The sequence below is a fragment of the Pongo pygmaeus genome, chromosome 18, assembly GCF_028885625.2.
Source record: "Pongo pygmaeus isolate AG05252 chromosome 18, NHGRI_mPonPyg2-v2.0_pri, whole genome shotgun sequence".
Classification (NCBI taxonomy): domain Eukaryota; kingdom Metazoa; phylum Chordata; class Mammalia; order Primates; family Hominidae; genus Pongo; species Pongo pygmaeus.
The window spans coordinates 17,721,167-17,737,501 of record NC_072391.2 but is presented as its reverse complement, the minus strand read 5'-3'; the positions used below and the strand labels follow the sequence as shown (position 1 = coordinate 17,737,501).

General features: G+C 49.7%; 1 protein-coding gene across 2 annotated transcripts in view; it reads right to left on the bottom strand.

Annotated features, from left to right (window-relative positions):
* ABCC6 (ATP binding cassette subfamily C member 6) overlaps positions 1–16,335 on the bottom strand; it is a 74,003-nt gene that overhangs the window by 12,158 nt on the left and 45,510 nt on the right. The window contains exons 19-24 of one of the 2 annotated variants that reach the window (XM_054455382.2): positions 15,508–15,682; positions 13,962–14,037; positions 11,340–11,460; positions 7,990–8,197; positions 3,991–4,301; positions 1,346–1,545 (exon numbers count right to left, since the gene is read on the bottom strand). In XM_054455382.2, coding sequence (XP_054311357.2) covers positions 1,346–1,545; positions 3,991–4,301; positions 7,990–8,197; positions 11,340–11,460; positions 13,962–14,037; positions 15,508–15,682 — 1,091 coding nt within the window. The remainder of the gene's footprint in view (positions 1–1,345; positions 1,546–3,990; positions 4,302–7,989; positions 8,198–11,339; positions 11,461–13,961; positions 14,038–15,507; positions 15,683–16,335) is intronic. The other variant, XM_063654348.1, reaches the window with a different exon arrangement.

Below are 16,335 nucleotides of genomic sequence, written 5' to 3'. Positions count from 1 at the left end.
CTTTGCACACACAGGGGTCCCAGCAATGGCCTCCACATGCAACCTAGGCTCAGGGAGTAGAGGAAGATGACACTTTCCTGTCTCAACTGAGCCCAGCTTAGGGTCTGGGGTACACTTGGTGTTCCAAAGAGCTTCCCTGTGTGGCTGCTTTTCTGTCCCTGGAATTTGCCAAGCCATGTCCACCTGCCATTCCCCTGGCCTGAACCGTGGCCTCCATGGTTTGGCTCTGTGTCCCCACCTAAATCTCATCTTGAATTGTAATCCCCACGTGTGGAGGGAGGGATCTGGTGGGAGGTGATTGGATCATGGGGGCAGTTTTCCCCATTTGTTTTCGTGATAGTGAGTGAGTTCTCACAAGACCATATGGCGTAAAAGGATGCGGCAGTTCCCACCTCATGCTCTCTCTCTCCTGCTGCCATGTAAGACGTGCCTTGCTTCCCTTTCCACCATGACTGTAAGTTTCCTGAGGCCTCCCCAGCCACATGGAACTGTGAGTCAGTTAAACCTTCCTTTCTTTATAAACTACCCAGTCTCACGTAGTTCTTTTTAGCAGTGTGAAGATGGACTAATACACAGCCCCAGCTGGCTGGGGACCTGAGATGAAAGGAAAAAGGACTTCACATGTATTGAGCACCTAGTTTATACTTGACCCTCTCCACACTCTGGTACCAGACTGCTTGGATTCAAATCCCGGCTCTGCCAGCATTAGCTGTGTGACCTTGGACAAGTTTCCAAACCTCTCTGTGCCTAGGATTTATCATCTATAGAATAGTTTCTGCCTGGCGAAGCTGTTAGCAGAATTAAATAAATTAATCTACATAGATTGCTCAGAACAGTGCCAGGCATGCAGTAAGCATGTTACAAGTCTTACCTATGAGTGTCTGTATTTAATCCTCATATCCACTCCATGAGCGCGATACCAGTTTGACAAATGAGGCTCAGAGAGGTTATGTAACTTGCCTGAAATCAACTAGCTGGTAAGTGGCAGAGCTGGGATTTGAACCTGTGTCTATTTGTGCTTGAAGCTTGTGTTCTTGTTCTTGCTTAGTACCTAAAGATGGCTGAGGATGCTTATATGGCTGCTTTATCACCAAGGCAAAAGACACTGATCCAGTTGCCTGGCAACAGAAGTTTCTTCCTGTACCCCCCGCCCACCTGCTGTTGAGAATCTCTCGGTCATGTTCCATCTGCCCACAGTGAGAACCGATAGACTGCCTGTGGGAACTAGCCTCAACTATGTCCCTGACTCTCTGGGTGACCTCTCTACCATACAATATGACCTCAGGTCTCACCCTCTAAGGATATGGATGAATTACAAGGTCTTCTCTGCCCTGGCTCTTCCTACCTGTCAGCCACCAGTCGCGGGAAACTGATCCTCTGGTTTTCATCTACGCGAGCATTGTTCTGAGCCACAAAGGGGGCCTGGGTTCGGAATGCCCGGACCACTGTGCTGCCCTGGAACGTCTCAGCCATGTGGGAGCAGACAGACGAGTAGCTGGCTGACTCCAAGCGTCTCAGCTGGCATGAGCTAACCACATACAGGCTCTGAGAAGGATGGATGGGAGAGGGGAGAGGAGAAGCCACAGACATAGAAAGGTAGTTTCCAGAAGCACAGAGAGCCCCAAGTACAGAATTCCAGACCAGGATCTGTTACCAGCTTACTGTGTGACCTTGGGCTAGTTGCTTGCCCTCTCTGGGTTCTCATTTCCTTGCAGAATCAGAGTTCTATGGTTTTTTTGAAAATCACCTGGGGAGCTTCAAAAACCTCTACCGCCCCACCCCAGAATGACTGAATCGGAATCTCTGGCAATGTCACCTTGACTTTGGTGCTGTTTAAATAGCCTTCCAGATGATTCTAAGGGACAGCCAGGGTTGAGAAACCACCAATTTAGTTTAAGTGTCTCACTTCCCAGCACTGAGGCCGACTACTTACTTCATTTAGGGCTGGTCACTGGGAGAACAAAACTGTAAGGGGCAATGAAGGCAGTTGGCCAAGTCAGTTTCACTCATGTAACCCAAGGGTGACATGCCAGGTGATGTGCAGAAAATACGTGTTATTTGGTTTGCAGCTGCAGGTTGGGTGCAGCTGACAGACAGGCAGGCAGGGAGGAACTGAATTTGCTGAACAGCCAACTGTGTGTGTCAGGCTTTTTACACAGTGTCTCATTCATTGCAGAGTGAGCATTCGCGTCATTCATCAGTTAGTGGTGAGAACATCCAAGGCTCGGGGGATTCAGCAGCTGTCCTGAGTGCCACAGTAAGTGATAGAGCCTGGATTTAAACCCATCTTTGCTTGACTCCAAAGCTTGAGACAGAAACAGCCCATCCTTGGAGTCAAGTGAACTTAGAGAAGACCTAGGACAGTTGTCGGGGACAGTGGTAGCCATGGGTTTTGTTTTTTGTTTTTTGAGATGGAGTCTCACTCTGTCACCCAGGCTGGAATGCAGTGGCACGATCTCAGCTCACTGCAACCTCTGCCTCCCGGGCTCAAGCAATCCTCCTGCCTCATCCTCCCAAGAAGCTGGGATTACAAGCATGTGCCACCACGCTGGCTAATTTTTTGTATTTTTAGGAGAGATGGAGTTTTGCCATGTTGACCAGGCTGGTCTTGAACCCCTGACCTCAAGTGATCTGCCCACCTCAGCCTCCCAAAGTGCTGTGATTAAACGTGTGAGACACCATGCCTAGCCCTAGCCATGGTTTTTGTCTGACTACCATGTTTTCTTCTACTCTACTTCTGGTTTCCTGTGGGAAAGGGCTGGGTTGGGGTGCTGTCAATCACGGGACCTGATCAGAGAGGTGGTCACATGATGCAGCCTGGCCTATCAGAGTCTACTATCCATTCAGTTACTGTGATGAGTTCAGAGATGGACACATGATCCACAAAGGGCCAATCAGAACCTTCCCTGGAATTAATATATGACTACTGAGCTGAAGAAACATTTTTTGCATGTTGAGTTGCCATGGTGAGATGATATGATGGCTAGTGGCCATCAGACCTGGAAAGAGAGCGTGTGCAAAATTAGACCAAATAGAGGTAAGCCAGTGGTTCCTAAACATTTGTGTACATCAGAATTACTTGGAGGGTTAATTAAAACCTAGATTCATGGGCCGACCCACATAGTATCTGAGTCAGTAGTCGTAGGCTGGGGCCTAAGAATGTACCTTGCTAACTAGTCCCCAGGTGATACTACTGCTGGTCCTGGGGCCACACTTTGAGAAGTACTGAGTGAAGATATGGAGAGAGTCACTGTGTCCTGATGACAGCTGGGCCCATGCCCCCGAGGAAACATAAGCCATTAAATTCTGTTCTTTTGGTTAAGCTAATTTTAGTTGGTCGCTGGTCCCAGCAATTGAAAGAATCTAGCTTAATATAATAGCCTTTGAGACCTTGCAATGCCTTTTTGGCTTCCAGATAATTGGAGAGGAAGAAATTACAGCAGGATAAAAACATTATGCGTGAAGGGCTCTGGCCCTTAATATTTAACTGTGCCGTGAGGCACAGTGGCTCACGCCCTGTAATCCCAGAACTTTGGGAGGCCAAGGTGGGAGGATCACTTGAGGCCAGGAATTCGAGACCAGCCTGGGCAACACAAGAAGACACTTGTCTCTACAAGAATAAATTTAAAAATTAGCCAGTCATGGTGGCATGTGCCTGTAGTCCCAGCTACTTGAGAGGCTGAGGTAGGAGGATCACTTGAGCCCAGGAGTTCAAGGCTGCAGGGAGCTATGATCACCTATTGCACTTCAGCCTTGGCAGGAGAGCAAGATTCTGTCTCTCTAAAAAAAAAGAACTTTGATGTGAACATTTAGAGACAGACACTAGTGGAGATACCAGAAAGACTGTAGTGTCTCTGTCCCTGGGAATTCTAGGAACAGCCCCTAGATGCCCAGCTGGGTGAAACCTCATATATGGAGTCTTCCCCAGAGACAGGGGACTGGCGGAGTTGACCTCAGCTGATCCCAGAAGCTTCCCTGACCTCTCCATACCTGAAACCCAGCGTAGAGGAGAAACAGTGGCAGGATGGCCACAATGGCCAGTGGGGTAGCCACTGCCACCACCAGGCTGACCTCCAGGAGTCCAAAGGCATACATCAGCAGGGACCGGAGTTTGTCTGGAATATCCACATCAACCGTGTCTGTCTCCTTGGAGAAGCGGTTTAGCAGGTTGCCAATGGGTGTCCGCTCAAAGAAGCTGATGGGAGATCGCACCACATCCCACAGGAGCCTCTGGAAGAGCAACCTGGATGCCCGGACCCCACCTAGGAGCACTGCAGCCATGGAGGCAAACAGCCCAATGGCTGGGGAGGGAGAGGAGGTAAGAGCAGGAAGGCTGGAGACCCTCAGGAGCGCCCCATAGGGCCTTGCGCAGGTCTCTCGTGCTACCCCATGGTGGACATCTTATGGCTTGGCCACCCTGATTATTACATTTTTTTGAGACAGGGTCTCACTCTGTCACTCATGTTGAAGTACAGTAGCATGATGATGACTCACTGCAGCCTTGAGCTGCTGCACTCAAGTGATCCTCCCGCCTCAGCCTCCGAGTAGCTGGGACCACAGGTTTACGCCACCATGCCGGCTAATTTTGGGTATTTTTTGTAGAGATGGGATCTCGCTGTGTTGCCCAGGCTGGTCTCGAACTCCTGGGATCGAGTGATCAGCCTGCCTTGGCCTCCCAAAGTGCTGAGATTACAGGCGTGAGCCACTGCGCCTGTACCCTGCTTGTTTCTTGATGTAACGGGTTGGAGTGTCCCCCAAAATTCATTTGGGATGGGTCCTAAATTCGGTGACTGCCATTTATATGATACTACTAGAGGATACTCAGAGACACAGCAGGAGATATGAAGATGGTGACACAGATGGGAGGGCACATCTACAAGCCAAGGAATGCCAGCGACTGCCGGCGACCACCAGAAACCAGGAGAGAAGTCTGGGGCGTATTCTCCCTCAGAACCTCCACAAGGGGCCAGGCACAGTGGCTCATGCCTGTAATCCCAGCACTTTGGGAGGCCAAGGCGGGTGGATCACCTGAGGTCAAGAGTTTGAGACCAGCCTGACCAACATGGTGAAACCCTACTAAACCCTACTGTCTACTAAAAATACAAAAATTAGCTAGGCATGGTGGCGGGCACCTGTAGTCCTAGCTACTCAGGAGGCTGAGTCAGGAGAAACACTTGAACCCAGGAGGCAGAGGTTGCAGTGAGCCATGAGCCGAGATTGTGCCACTGTACTCCAGCCTGGGTGACAGAGCAAGACTCCATCTCAAAAAAAAAACAAAAAACAAAAAACCTCCACAAGGAGTTAATGCTGCTGACACCTTGATTTTAGACTTCAGGCCTTAGAACTGCGACAGAACAAATGTCAATTGTGCTGGGCTCCCAAGTTTGTGGCAACTTGTTTGGCAGTAGCCCTATGAAAAAAATGTACATCCTTCCTCCCAGTGCTAATCTGTACGCCTGGGGTGGGGCTAACTTCTCCTCTGGGGTGGGGCGAATTTCACCCATGGCCAATCCAAACCACTGCAGTTGGTTCAGGGATGAACACATAACCCAAGTCAGGCCAATGACAGGGAGACCTGGGACTTCACTAGAACTTTTGGAAAAGCGATACTTGGTTGTTGGAGGTGGCCAAGCTGGAGCTGTGGAATATCATCTTACTGCCCGGGGGAGCAGCTGAGCTGGACAGGAAGCTGTCACAGAGAAGGAAAATGAAGCGATTTCTTGTCTGGACCCCTACATCCAGCCATACCTGAAGCCAGAAATCTATGGATACTGATCCCAAGAGCCAATCAATTCTCTTGTTGCTTAAACACTTTGAATTGGAGCTGAATTTGTTTATTTTCAGACGGAGTCCTGCTCTGTCACCCAGCCTGGAGTGCAGTGGTGCAATCTCTGCTCACTGCAAACTCCACCTCCCAGGTTCAAGCGATTCTCCTTCCTTTGCCTCCCAAGTAGCTGGGATTACAAGCACTGACACCACACCCAGCTAATTTTTGTATTTTTAGTAGAGACGGGGTTTCACCATGTTGGCCAGGCTGGTCTTGAACTCCTGACCTCAAGTGATCCACCCGCCTCGGCCTCCCAAAGTGCTGGGATTACAGGCATGAGCCACCGTATCTGGCCTGGAGCTGAATTTTTTATTCTTTGTATTCGAGAGTCATAACCAATTTCTCTCTCTCAGCTCCTGTCTCTCCATCTTTAGGTGAGAGTAAGACTTGCCCTTAGCTATCAAATGAGGGATGGAAGTGGAAGGGTTTTGAAAGGGCTATTTGCCACCCAAATGAGGATTTGGGTTAATTCCAGGGCTCGGCTGACTCTGAGAATCCCTAATTTCCTCTTGGTTAAGTAACCATTCGCCTTGAGTATTCCACTGTACGTGCAGTTGTGGTGAGTAGGTGTACAGGTTCTTAGGACTAGAAGGAGTCCTCAAGTTCAGGCCTGGCGCCCCCGATTTTACAGAAGAGGTCACAGGCTCACAGCATTTTGGTGATGTGGCCAAGGTCACCCAGTGAATGAGGACGAATCAACATGAAAATGAGGCATCTGTCCTTTAAAGATGAAGCCAGGACGGGCGTGGTGGCTCATGCCTGTGATCCCAACTCTTTGGGAGGTTGAGGCGGAGGACTGCCTGAGCCCAGGAGTTTGAGACCAGCCTGGGCAACATGGCAAAACCCTGTCTCTATCAAAAACAAACAAAAATTAGCCAGGCATGGTGGCATGTGCTTGTAGTCCCAGCTACTCGGGAGGCTGAGGTGGGAGGATTGCTTGAGCCCAGGAGGCAGAGGTTGCAGTGAGCCGAGTTTGTGTCACTGCATTCCAGCCTGGGTGACAAAGCCAGACCCAGTCTGTATATACGTGTGTGTGTGTATAAATAAGAAGCCAAACTCACATGTGCACTCCTGTTACTCCCTTCAGCCAGGCCACGTATTAAAAGGAGAAGAACCAGGGGTTAGGGACAGGGTGGGCGAGGCAGGAGGAGGGTGGGTGTGGTTGCAAAAGGGCAACACGAGAGCGCCTCGTGGTGAGGGGGTTGTTCAGTGTCTCAACCGTCAACCATCGTGATGGATGCGAGAACCTGAACAGGGGATACAACTGCAAAGAGGCAAACATGCACACACCCACGTGCAAACAAAACTGGGGAAATCACAATGAGATCCATAGGGTCGGGCGCGGGGGCTCACACCTATAATCCCAACACTCTGGGAGGCCGAGGCGTGCAGATCATTTGAGGTCAGGAGTTCGAGACCAGCTTGGCCAACATGGTGAAACCCCATCTCTACTAAAAATACGAAAATTAACCAGGCTGCACACTTGTAATCCCAGCTTCCAGCTACTCAGGAAGCTGAGGTAGGAGAACTGCTTGAACCTCGGAGATGGGGGTTGCAGTGAGCCGAGACTGCGGCACTGCACTCCAGCCCGGGCAACAGAGCAAGACTGTCTCAAAATAAAATAAATAAATAAATAATTGAGATCCATGGATTGATGGGTGTCAGGATCCTTTGTGTGATACTTTACTATCATTTTGCAAAAATCACCACTGGGAGAAACTGGGCAGACTGTACAAGGTAGCTGGCCGCCTTATTTCCTAGAACTGCATGTGAATCTACAATTATTTCAAGAAGTCTTTCCATTTTTAACAAGGAGAAGATGGAGTGACAGTGGTGACGCATCTGTTAGGGAGGGTCTGGCTCTGTCTGGAGGTTTGGGGGCAGGCACTGAAAGCCACCAGCAGGCAGGCCTTGGAGACGCCTTCCGCTAGTGGGGAGGGACTGGGAGAGGTTCTGAAGCTTCCAGAAAAGGAGGGACGTGCCCTGTCCTCCCCGCTCCCTCCAGCCTTATCTTAAGGACACAGATCTTTGCCTGGACCCCGGACATTTTGCACATTGTTCCAGGGGGACAGGGTGACCCAGGGAGGGGTGGGGCAAAGGAGCCCTGAGCACCCCTCGGTGGAGCTGGGAGGAGGGGGATGAGGAGGGCAGGTGAGGCGTACCTTGGAGACAGCCGAGGAGCCCGAAGATCCCGCCACGCAGGGCTGCCTGCGTCTGCTGCCCACCCACTGCGGGGTCGTCCGCCCACAGGCTCAGCCAGTAGCCCCGGCAGAAGGAGGCCACTTGCTGGCAGAGGAAGAGGAAGAGTGCGTAGAGGCAGAGGGGGGTGCCCACGGCACGCAGGTAGGCCAGGTGCACTGTGGCCTTCACCTGTAGACACATGAGGGAGAAGGAGGCAGAGAGAGCCCCCGGCGGGAGGGGTGAGTTGAGGCAAGGCCCGGCGAGGCTCCCAGAAAACACGCCCGTGGGCAGGCAGATGGAACCACCATGCAGACCTCACCGGTTCTCCCGCCGTGCCACCCACCAGGAGCAGCATCTGCCCGACAGGCCCCAGCTAGCCTTAGAACCCCCATCTCCTACACAATCCCCAGGGAGCTAGTATTAATATTTTTTCTTTTTTTTTTTTTTTTTTTTTTTTTTTTTGAGGACAGGGTCTTGCTTTGTCACCCATGTCACCCAGGCTGGAGTACACTGGCATGATCATGGTTCACTACAGCCTTGAACTCCTAGGCTCAAGTAATTCCCCTGCCTCAGCCTCCCGAGTAGTCAGGACTACAGGTTTGTATCACCATGTTTTGTTAATTTTCATAGTTTTAAAGAGATGGAGTCTCGCTATGTTGCCCAGGCTGGTCTCAGACTCCTGGCCTCAAGCGATCCTCCCTCCTCGGCCTCCCAAAGTGCTTGGATTACAGGTGTGAGCCACCACACCCAGCTAGAAGGGTTTTCTTGGACACCCACCGTGGGTCAGGCATGTGTCTCTCCTCATAACAACCTCCATTTCACAGATAAGGAAACTGAGGCACAGAGAGGTTCAGCCACTGGCTTAAGGTCCTGCTCCTACAAATCTGAAGTTCTCTGCACAGCTGCAGCCAGACAGGACTGTTGAAAACATTAATTATATCTTGTCGCTGGCCTGTCCATGGCTATCTCTTGCTCTTAGAAGAAATCCCAGCCAGGAGAGGTGGCTCATACCTGTAAGCACTTTGGGAGGCCAAGGCGGGTGTGTCACCTGAGCTCAGGAGTTTGAGACCAGCCTGGACCAACGTGGTGAAACCCCATCTCTACTAAAAATACAAAAGTTAGCCAGATGTGGTGGCGGGTGCCTGTAGTCCCAGCTACTTGGGAAGCTGCAGGAGAATCACTTGAACCTGGGAGACAGAGGTTGCAGTGAGCTGAGATTGCACCATTACACTCCTGCCTGGGCGACAAGAGTGAAACTCCGTCTCAGAAAAAAAAAAAAAAGAAATTCCAAGCTTCTTATCTCGCCCCAACTCACTGCCTGCCAGCCTAATGGGACCCCTTTCTCTGGCACCCTAAGCTACTTCCCACCTTGGAGCCATTGCACCTGCTGCTCTCTCTGCCTGGAGCGCTCTTTCTCCTGCCCTTTGTATGACTGGTTCCTTCACACATTCTTCGGGGAAGCTCAAATGTCACTTCTCAGAGCATCCTATCCATACCAACCATGGTATGTTTTCTCAGTGGTCTCTATTTCATCATTCTTTCTTTTAAGAGGCAGGGTCTCACTCTGTCACCCAGGCTGGATTGCAGTGACATGATCATATCTCACTGCAGCCTCGAACTCTTGGCCTCAAGCAATCCTCCTGCCTCAGCCTCTGAAAGTGTTGGCATTACAGGCATGAGCCACTGCGCCTGATCATTCTTATTTTCTTTATAGCACTTATTGTTATTGGATATAGCTTATTTATTAGCATAATTATTTACTCTCCATCTACCCTCACTAATATCTAATCTCTACGAGACTTAGCCTGGCACATAGTGGGTATTGTGTACATGTTTGCTGGATGGATGAGACGGTAGGTGGGTGAATAAATGAGCGGGTGGGTAGGTAGGTAGGTGTGTGAATGAGTGGATGAATGGATGGAAAGATCAATGAATGGTTGAGCAGCTGAATAGACAGATGTATAGGTGAGGGAATGGTTGGATGTATTGTTAGGTGGGATAGATGGGTAAGTGAATGGGATGGATAAATGAGTAGGTGGGTGAGTGGATGGGATGGACAGATAAATGAGTGGGCGGGATGGACGGATAAATGAGTGGGTGGGATGGACGGATAAATGAGTGGGTGGGATGGATGGATAAATGAGTGGGTGGGATGGATAAATGAGTGGGTGGGATGGATAAATGAGTGGGTGGGATGGATAAATGAGTTGGTGGGAGGGATGGATAAATGAGTAGGTGGGATGGATAAATGAGTGGGATGGATGGATAAATGAGTGGGTGGGATGGATGGATAAATGAATGGGTGGGATGGATAAATGAGTGGGTGGGATGGATAAATGAGTGGGTGGGATGGATAAATGAGTGGGTAGGATGGATAAATGAGTGGGTGGGATGGATGGATAAATGAGTGGGTGGGATGGATGGATAAATGAGTTGGCGGGAGGGATGGATAATTGAGTGGGTGGGACGGATGGATAAATGAGTGGGTGGGATGGATGGATAAATGAGTTGGCGGGAGGGATGGATAAATGAGTAGGTGGGATGGATAAATGAGTGGGATGGATGGATAAATGGGTGGGTGGGATGGATGGATAAAAGGGTGAGTGGGATGGATAGGTGGGTGGGTGGATGATGGGATGGGTAAGTAGGTGGGTGGAGATATACAGCAGTATAGAAGAGGAGAAACAGTGTAAGCTTCAGACTCAGACTGGCCTAGATTTGAGTCCCAGATTTGAGTCCCAGGTTGTGTCCCAGGCTAGCTATGAAAACGCAAACAAGTCTCTTAACTCTTTAAGACTTCAGTTTCTTAGCTGGGCACAGTGGCTCACATCTGTAACCCCAGCACTTTGGGAGGCAGAGGCCAGAGGATCACTTGAGCCCAGGAGTTCGAGACCAACCTGGGCAACATGGCAAAACCCATCTCTACTAAAAATACAAACATTAGCTGGGCATGGTGGCACACACCTGTAGTCCCAGCTACTTGAGAGACTGAGGTAGGAGGATTGCTTGAGCCCAGGAGGTCGAGGCTGCAGTGAGCTATGATTACATCACTGCAGTCCAGCCTGGGTGAGTGAGCAAGCCACTTTCTCAAAAGCAAAATAAAATAAATTTTAAAAGACTTCAATTTCTTTATGTCTGAAATAGAGCTATCATATCTATTTTTTAGGGTGATTGTGAGGATTAGGAAAATGAAGGTCTAGAATGCTACTGGCACATAGTAGGTGCTCAAGAAAGGTGAGTATCACTGCCAAGTGCTACATTTGGTGGGAGGACTTGGAGCCCTGGAGGCGGCAGCAGTGGGTGGGGAGGGGTGGGTGAAGCTGGTGGTTACCCTGCCGTATTGCATGCTGTCCTTTCCTGTTGGCCATCCTGCTCTGTCAGGGTCATCTAGAGGAACCTCTGTCTGGGCTTCTGAAGTGGTATGGTCCTTCTCAGGGACTGACTTCATGGACCTGTCATTTAGAGGAAATGAAGACAAAGTCAGTGTCTCTCCCAATGGTGGGGTGTATGTGCCCAACCCTCAGGCCCACTGACAGCCACTGAGCTCTGGGTACACTCTGTACTCATCCATTCATTCATTTATCTAACAGAATACTGACCAGATATCACACTTCCCTTCTTCCCATGTGGTACCCAGCTAAATGCCATCTATTATCCCAGGGTCAAGCAAGCCCATTCTTCTGATGCCATTTCACAGGATGAACTTAACTTGCTCACCATTGGAACTCTGTTCTCAGAATTTTCCTTTTTTTTTTTTTTTTTTCTGAGACGGGGTCTTGCTACATTGCCCAGGTTGGTCTCAAACTCCTGAGCTCAAGCAATCCGCCTGCCTCAGCCTCCCAAAGTGCTGGGATTACAGGCATGAGCCGCCATGCCCAGCCTGTTCTCAGAATTTTCATTTGGGCTTAAGCTTTGGTCCAGTTGTTTTGCTCCTACTGTTTACCATCAGATTTGTCAGTCCAACTGGCAGTATATAAATTATGCACAATTCAGATGCTAAAGACTTTTTGAATGTTTTATCTGTGGATGAGTGGGCTAACAACCTCTGTGCCTCAGTTTCCTTAGCTGTAAAAATAGGAATATTATCTATCCATCCATCCATTTATCCATTTATCTACATACCAGTATATCTACATATACGTGTCCACCTACCTTCTATTAAATTAAGGTTAGCCCAAAGCTGCCTCCTTACATATTTTAAGTTTGGCCTAAAGATTTTCCCATACATAGTGAACTGTAACCTAACTGGACTCAAACAGACTGCAACCTACTCCTGTGTCAATCACTGAGTTTCAGCCAATCAAAGGCAACCAACTGTTCAAACCATGTTCAAATAAAGCAAACGCTGAGCTGTAACCAATCCGGCTGTTTCTGTACCTCACTTCTGTTTTCTGTCTTTCACCTTCCTTTTTCGGTCTATTAATCTTTGACCCCATGGCTGTACCAGAGCCTCTCTGGACATATTCTGGTTCAGGGACTGCCCGATGTGCGGATCATTCTTTGCTTAGTTAACCTCTGTTAGCCAGGTGCAGTGGCTCGCGCCTGTAATCCCAGCACTTTGGGAGGCTGAGGCAGGCGGAACACCTGAGGTCAGGAGTTTGAGACCATCTTGGACAACATGGCAAAACCCTGTCTCTACTAAAAATACAAAAATTAGCCGGGCCTGGTCGCATGTGCCTGTAGTCCCAGCTACTCAAGAGACTGAGGCATGAGAATCGCTTGAACCTGGGGGACAGGGAATGCAGTGAGCCGAGATTGTGCCATTGCACTCCAGCCTGGGCGACAGAGCAAGATTCTGTCTCAAAAAACTCCCCCCCAAAAAAACAAAAAACCTCAGACACATTAAATTTGCTAGAGGTTAATTTGGCACAATCTTGGCTCACTGCAACCTCTGCCTCCGAGGTTCAAGCGATTCTCGTGCCTCAGCCTCCCGAGTAGCTGGGACTACAGGCACACGCCACCATGCCGGCTTTTTTTTTTTTATTTACTTTTTTTTTTTATTTTTAGTACAGACGGGTTCACCATGTTGGCCAGGCTGGTCTCGAACTCCTGACCTCAAGTGATCCACCCGCTTCAGCTTCCCAAAGTGCTGGGATTACAGGTGTGAGCCACCGTGCCCAGCCTTAATGTGTCTACTGGTTTTCTTTTAACATGTCTACCTATCCATCTGATCTTACTTCAGATTCTTGTGCGCTGTGAAGGTGGTGGGGTTTCTCAGTGTGTATGTGATTGAGAAGTGCCCTCAGGGTGGCTAGCTGGGATGGGGATCAGCCCCAATGGTCTCCAGGGACTGAGGCCCCTCAAGATCACTGCCGCCCTCCACCCCTGTATAGCAGGCACTTAAGCTTGGGCCATCTGGTATCAGTGGCCTGTTGTTCTGCTTCCCAAGACCCCTCTCATTAAGAGGGGAGAGTATCAGGCAGCAGGTCCTTCTGCTGCAGACAGCCCCACAGCGAGCCCAGCTGTGTCCTGGCTCGAGGGAGCTGAGAGAAGAGGGGACCGGAGGCCTCCACCTGGCCCCTTGCCCACGTGTTCTGGCCAGCGTCAAGTGATGCTGTGCATACAGACCCAAGCCGTGTGCATAGCCAGCCTGTCAAAGCATAAGTGGCCGGGCCTGGCATGGTAGTTTACAGCTATGGGGAGGAACCAGTCCCGCCCCATTGCAGCATTGAGACAACTCCAGCAAGCTGGCCTCGGCCCACTTGAAGACATCCATCAATTGGAAGGCATATTGTTCATTCCATGAACTGGCCTTATGGGGACCTAATCATCTTGGCTAACTGGACCAATTTTGTAAATTATCCCTCAGCAGGGCACCATGGGGGGACTTCAGCAGGTTCTCTATCCATAATGGTTTTTATTGCCCCCCTAACTGCCCGAGATGCGGGTGGTCCCTTCAGCTACTTCAGCTTCAGCCTGTGCCCTTCTGAGTGTGGTACCATGGTGGACTCACCTCTCGGGTCTAAGCTCGGTCTTCCTGCCTGCAGAGGAGCCCCTGGTGTCCTTGGTGCTGGTCCCAGGTTCTGTTTCTGCAAGGTTAAGAGAGTCCTGTCACACAACACGGCCCAGATACCCACTTTGACACCCACTGACTATGTGGCCTTAATCGCTCTGACCATCCATTTCCCCTGATCTGGCTCCTGCCACCTCTCCAGCAACCTCTCTCCACACCCTACTCTGAGTTCTTCCAGGAACATCCTTCAGGCATTCACTTACTCATTCATTTCTTCAATCAGTGAATATAATTGAGTACCTGCTATGAACTTGAGGTTGGAAAAACAGCCTTTAACACTGTACAAAGTCAAGTTATCTCTGTTTCCCCCAACAGCCTTGCTCAAAGCAGTTCCTTGTGTCTGGAATGCTCTTTTCTAGCTAACTCTCACCTACCCTCAGGTACCATCTCCCCGAGGAAGGACACCTCCCCACCACTATCCCCGAGGTGTGGCCAGTAATAGGAAGCAGATCTGTAGTAGTTTAACCACAGACCTATAAGCAAGAAATAACTGCTACTGTAAGCTGCTAAGATTTGGGGGCTATTTGTTACACAGCATCATCACAGCAAAAGCTGACCAATACAAACAGGCAAGTTCTATCTTCAAGCTTCAGGACTGTGACACTGTGAATCAACACTTAAGGTTTTTACCAGGGTGGGCCAGTGCTAAGGAGATATTCTCAGAAGAAGCAAAGCCTGAGATTGAGGGAGACCTGGATGTGAATCCTTGCTTTGTCATGAAGGGATAGTATAGAGTGTAGTGATTAAAAAACACATTCTCTGGAATCAAGTTGCTTGGGTTCAAATCCCAGTGCTGCCACTTATAAGCCATGTAACCTGGGACTAGTTCCTTAACTTCTGGGCCTCAGTTTCCTCATCTGTGAAATGGAAATGATTCTAGTACCAGCCTCACAGGGGCATTATGTTGATTAAATGAGCTAACGTACGTGATGTGCTGTTAGTTGCTACTTTTCAGTCATTGTGCGTGAGCTTGGCTTGGCAACTTTACTTCCAGAACCTTGTCATGTATCCAGCACACTCTGTGTTCTTTGGATTATTAGAAACCCTAGCTAGCATGGTGTAGCTTTCTAGGCATCAAAGTCCTTCTTGGGCTGACTCCATAGCAACTGCAAGCATAGACTCTGGAGCTGGACACACTCAAGTTCTAATCTCATGACCTTGGGCAAGTGATTTAACTCTCTTTGCCTCAGTTTGCTTATCTGTAAAATGACAACAATAACTTCACATGCCTCTGGGGGTACCATGAGAATCAGATGAAATAGTATATTCTTTACAGAAGCACTTAGTACAGCCCCTGGCTCATAGATGGTGTTATTGGCTCTTCTTGGAGAGAGGTGACCTATTGGGAGAGCTGTCTGCTTCCAGGCCTAGGCTGCAGGGAGGGTGTGACCAGAGCACTCCATTCATGCCAGTAGGACCCTTTGAGCCTTTTCCCCCAAGGGTGGCAGGAGCCAGGCATGGAGAATCAGCAAAGCCCACCTAGTACCTCCTTCTCCTGTGTCTCCTGGCTGTCTGGCTTGATGCAGAAGACCCATGAGGGCCCCCTTCCTCTGTAGAAGCTCCTGGTAGGAACCCATCTCTGCTATGGCCCCATTTGCCAGCACTATGATCCAATCAGCCTGGGGCAGGATGTGGAGTGCGTGGGTCACGAGAATCCGTGTCTGGGCAGGGAAGGGGTAGAAGTTACACACATGTGGCCGGGTGCAGTGGCTCATGCCTGTAATCCCAACACTTTGGGAAGCCAAAGCATGTGGATCACTTGAGGCCAGGAGTTCGAGACCAGCCTGGCTGACACAGCTAAACCCTGTCTCTACTAAAAATACAAAAATTAGCTAGGTAAGATGGCGCACACCTGTAGCCTCAGCTACTTTGGAGGCTAAGGCAAGAGAATCACTTGAACCTGGGAGGCGGAGCTTGCAGTGAGGCGAGATTGGACCACAGCACTCCATCCTGGATGATAGAGCAAGACTCCAGAGCAAGACTCTGTCAAGAAAGGAAAGAAAGAAAGAAAAGAAAAGAAAGAAGAAAAGAAAAGAAATGAAGGAAGGAAGGAAAGAGAGAGAAAGAAAGAGAAAGAAAAAAAAAGGTACGGCTGGGCGCAGTGGCTCACGCCTGTAATCCCAGCACTTTGGGAGGCTGAGGCAGATGGATCACCTGAGGTCAGGAGTTCGAGACCAGCCTGGCCAACATGGTGAAACGCTGTCTCTACTAAAAATACAAAAAATTAGCCGGGCATGGTGGCGGGCGCCTGTAGTGCCAGCTACTCGGGAGGCTGAGGCAGGAGAATGGCATGAACCCAGGAGCCAGAGCTTCC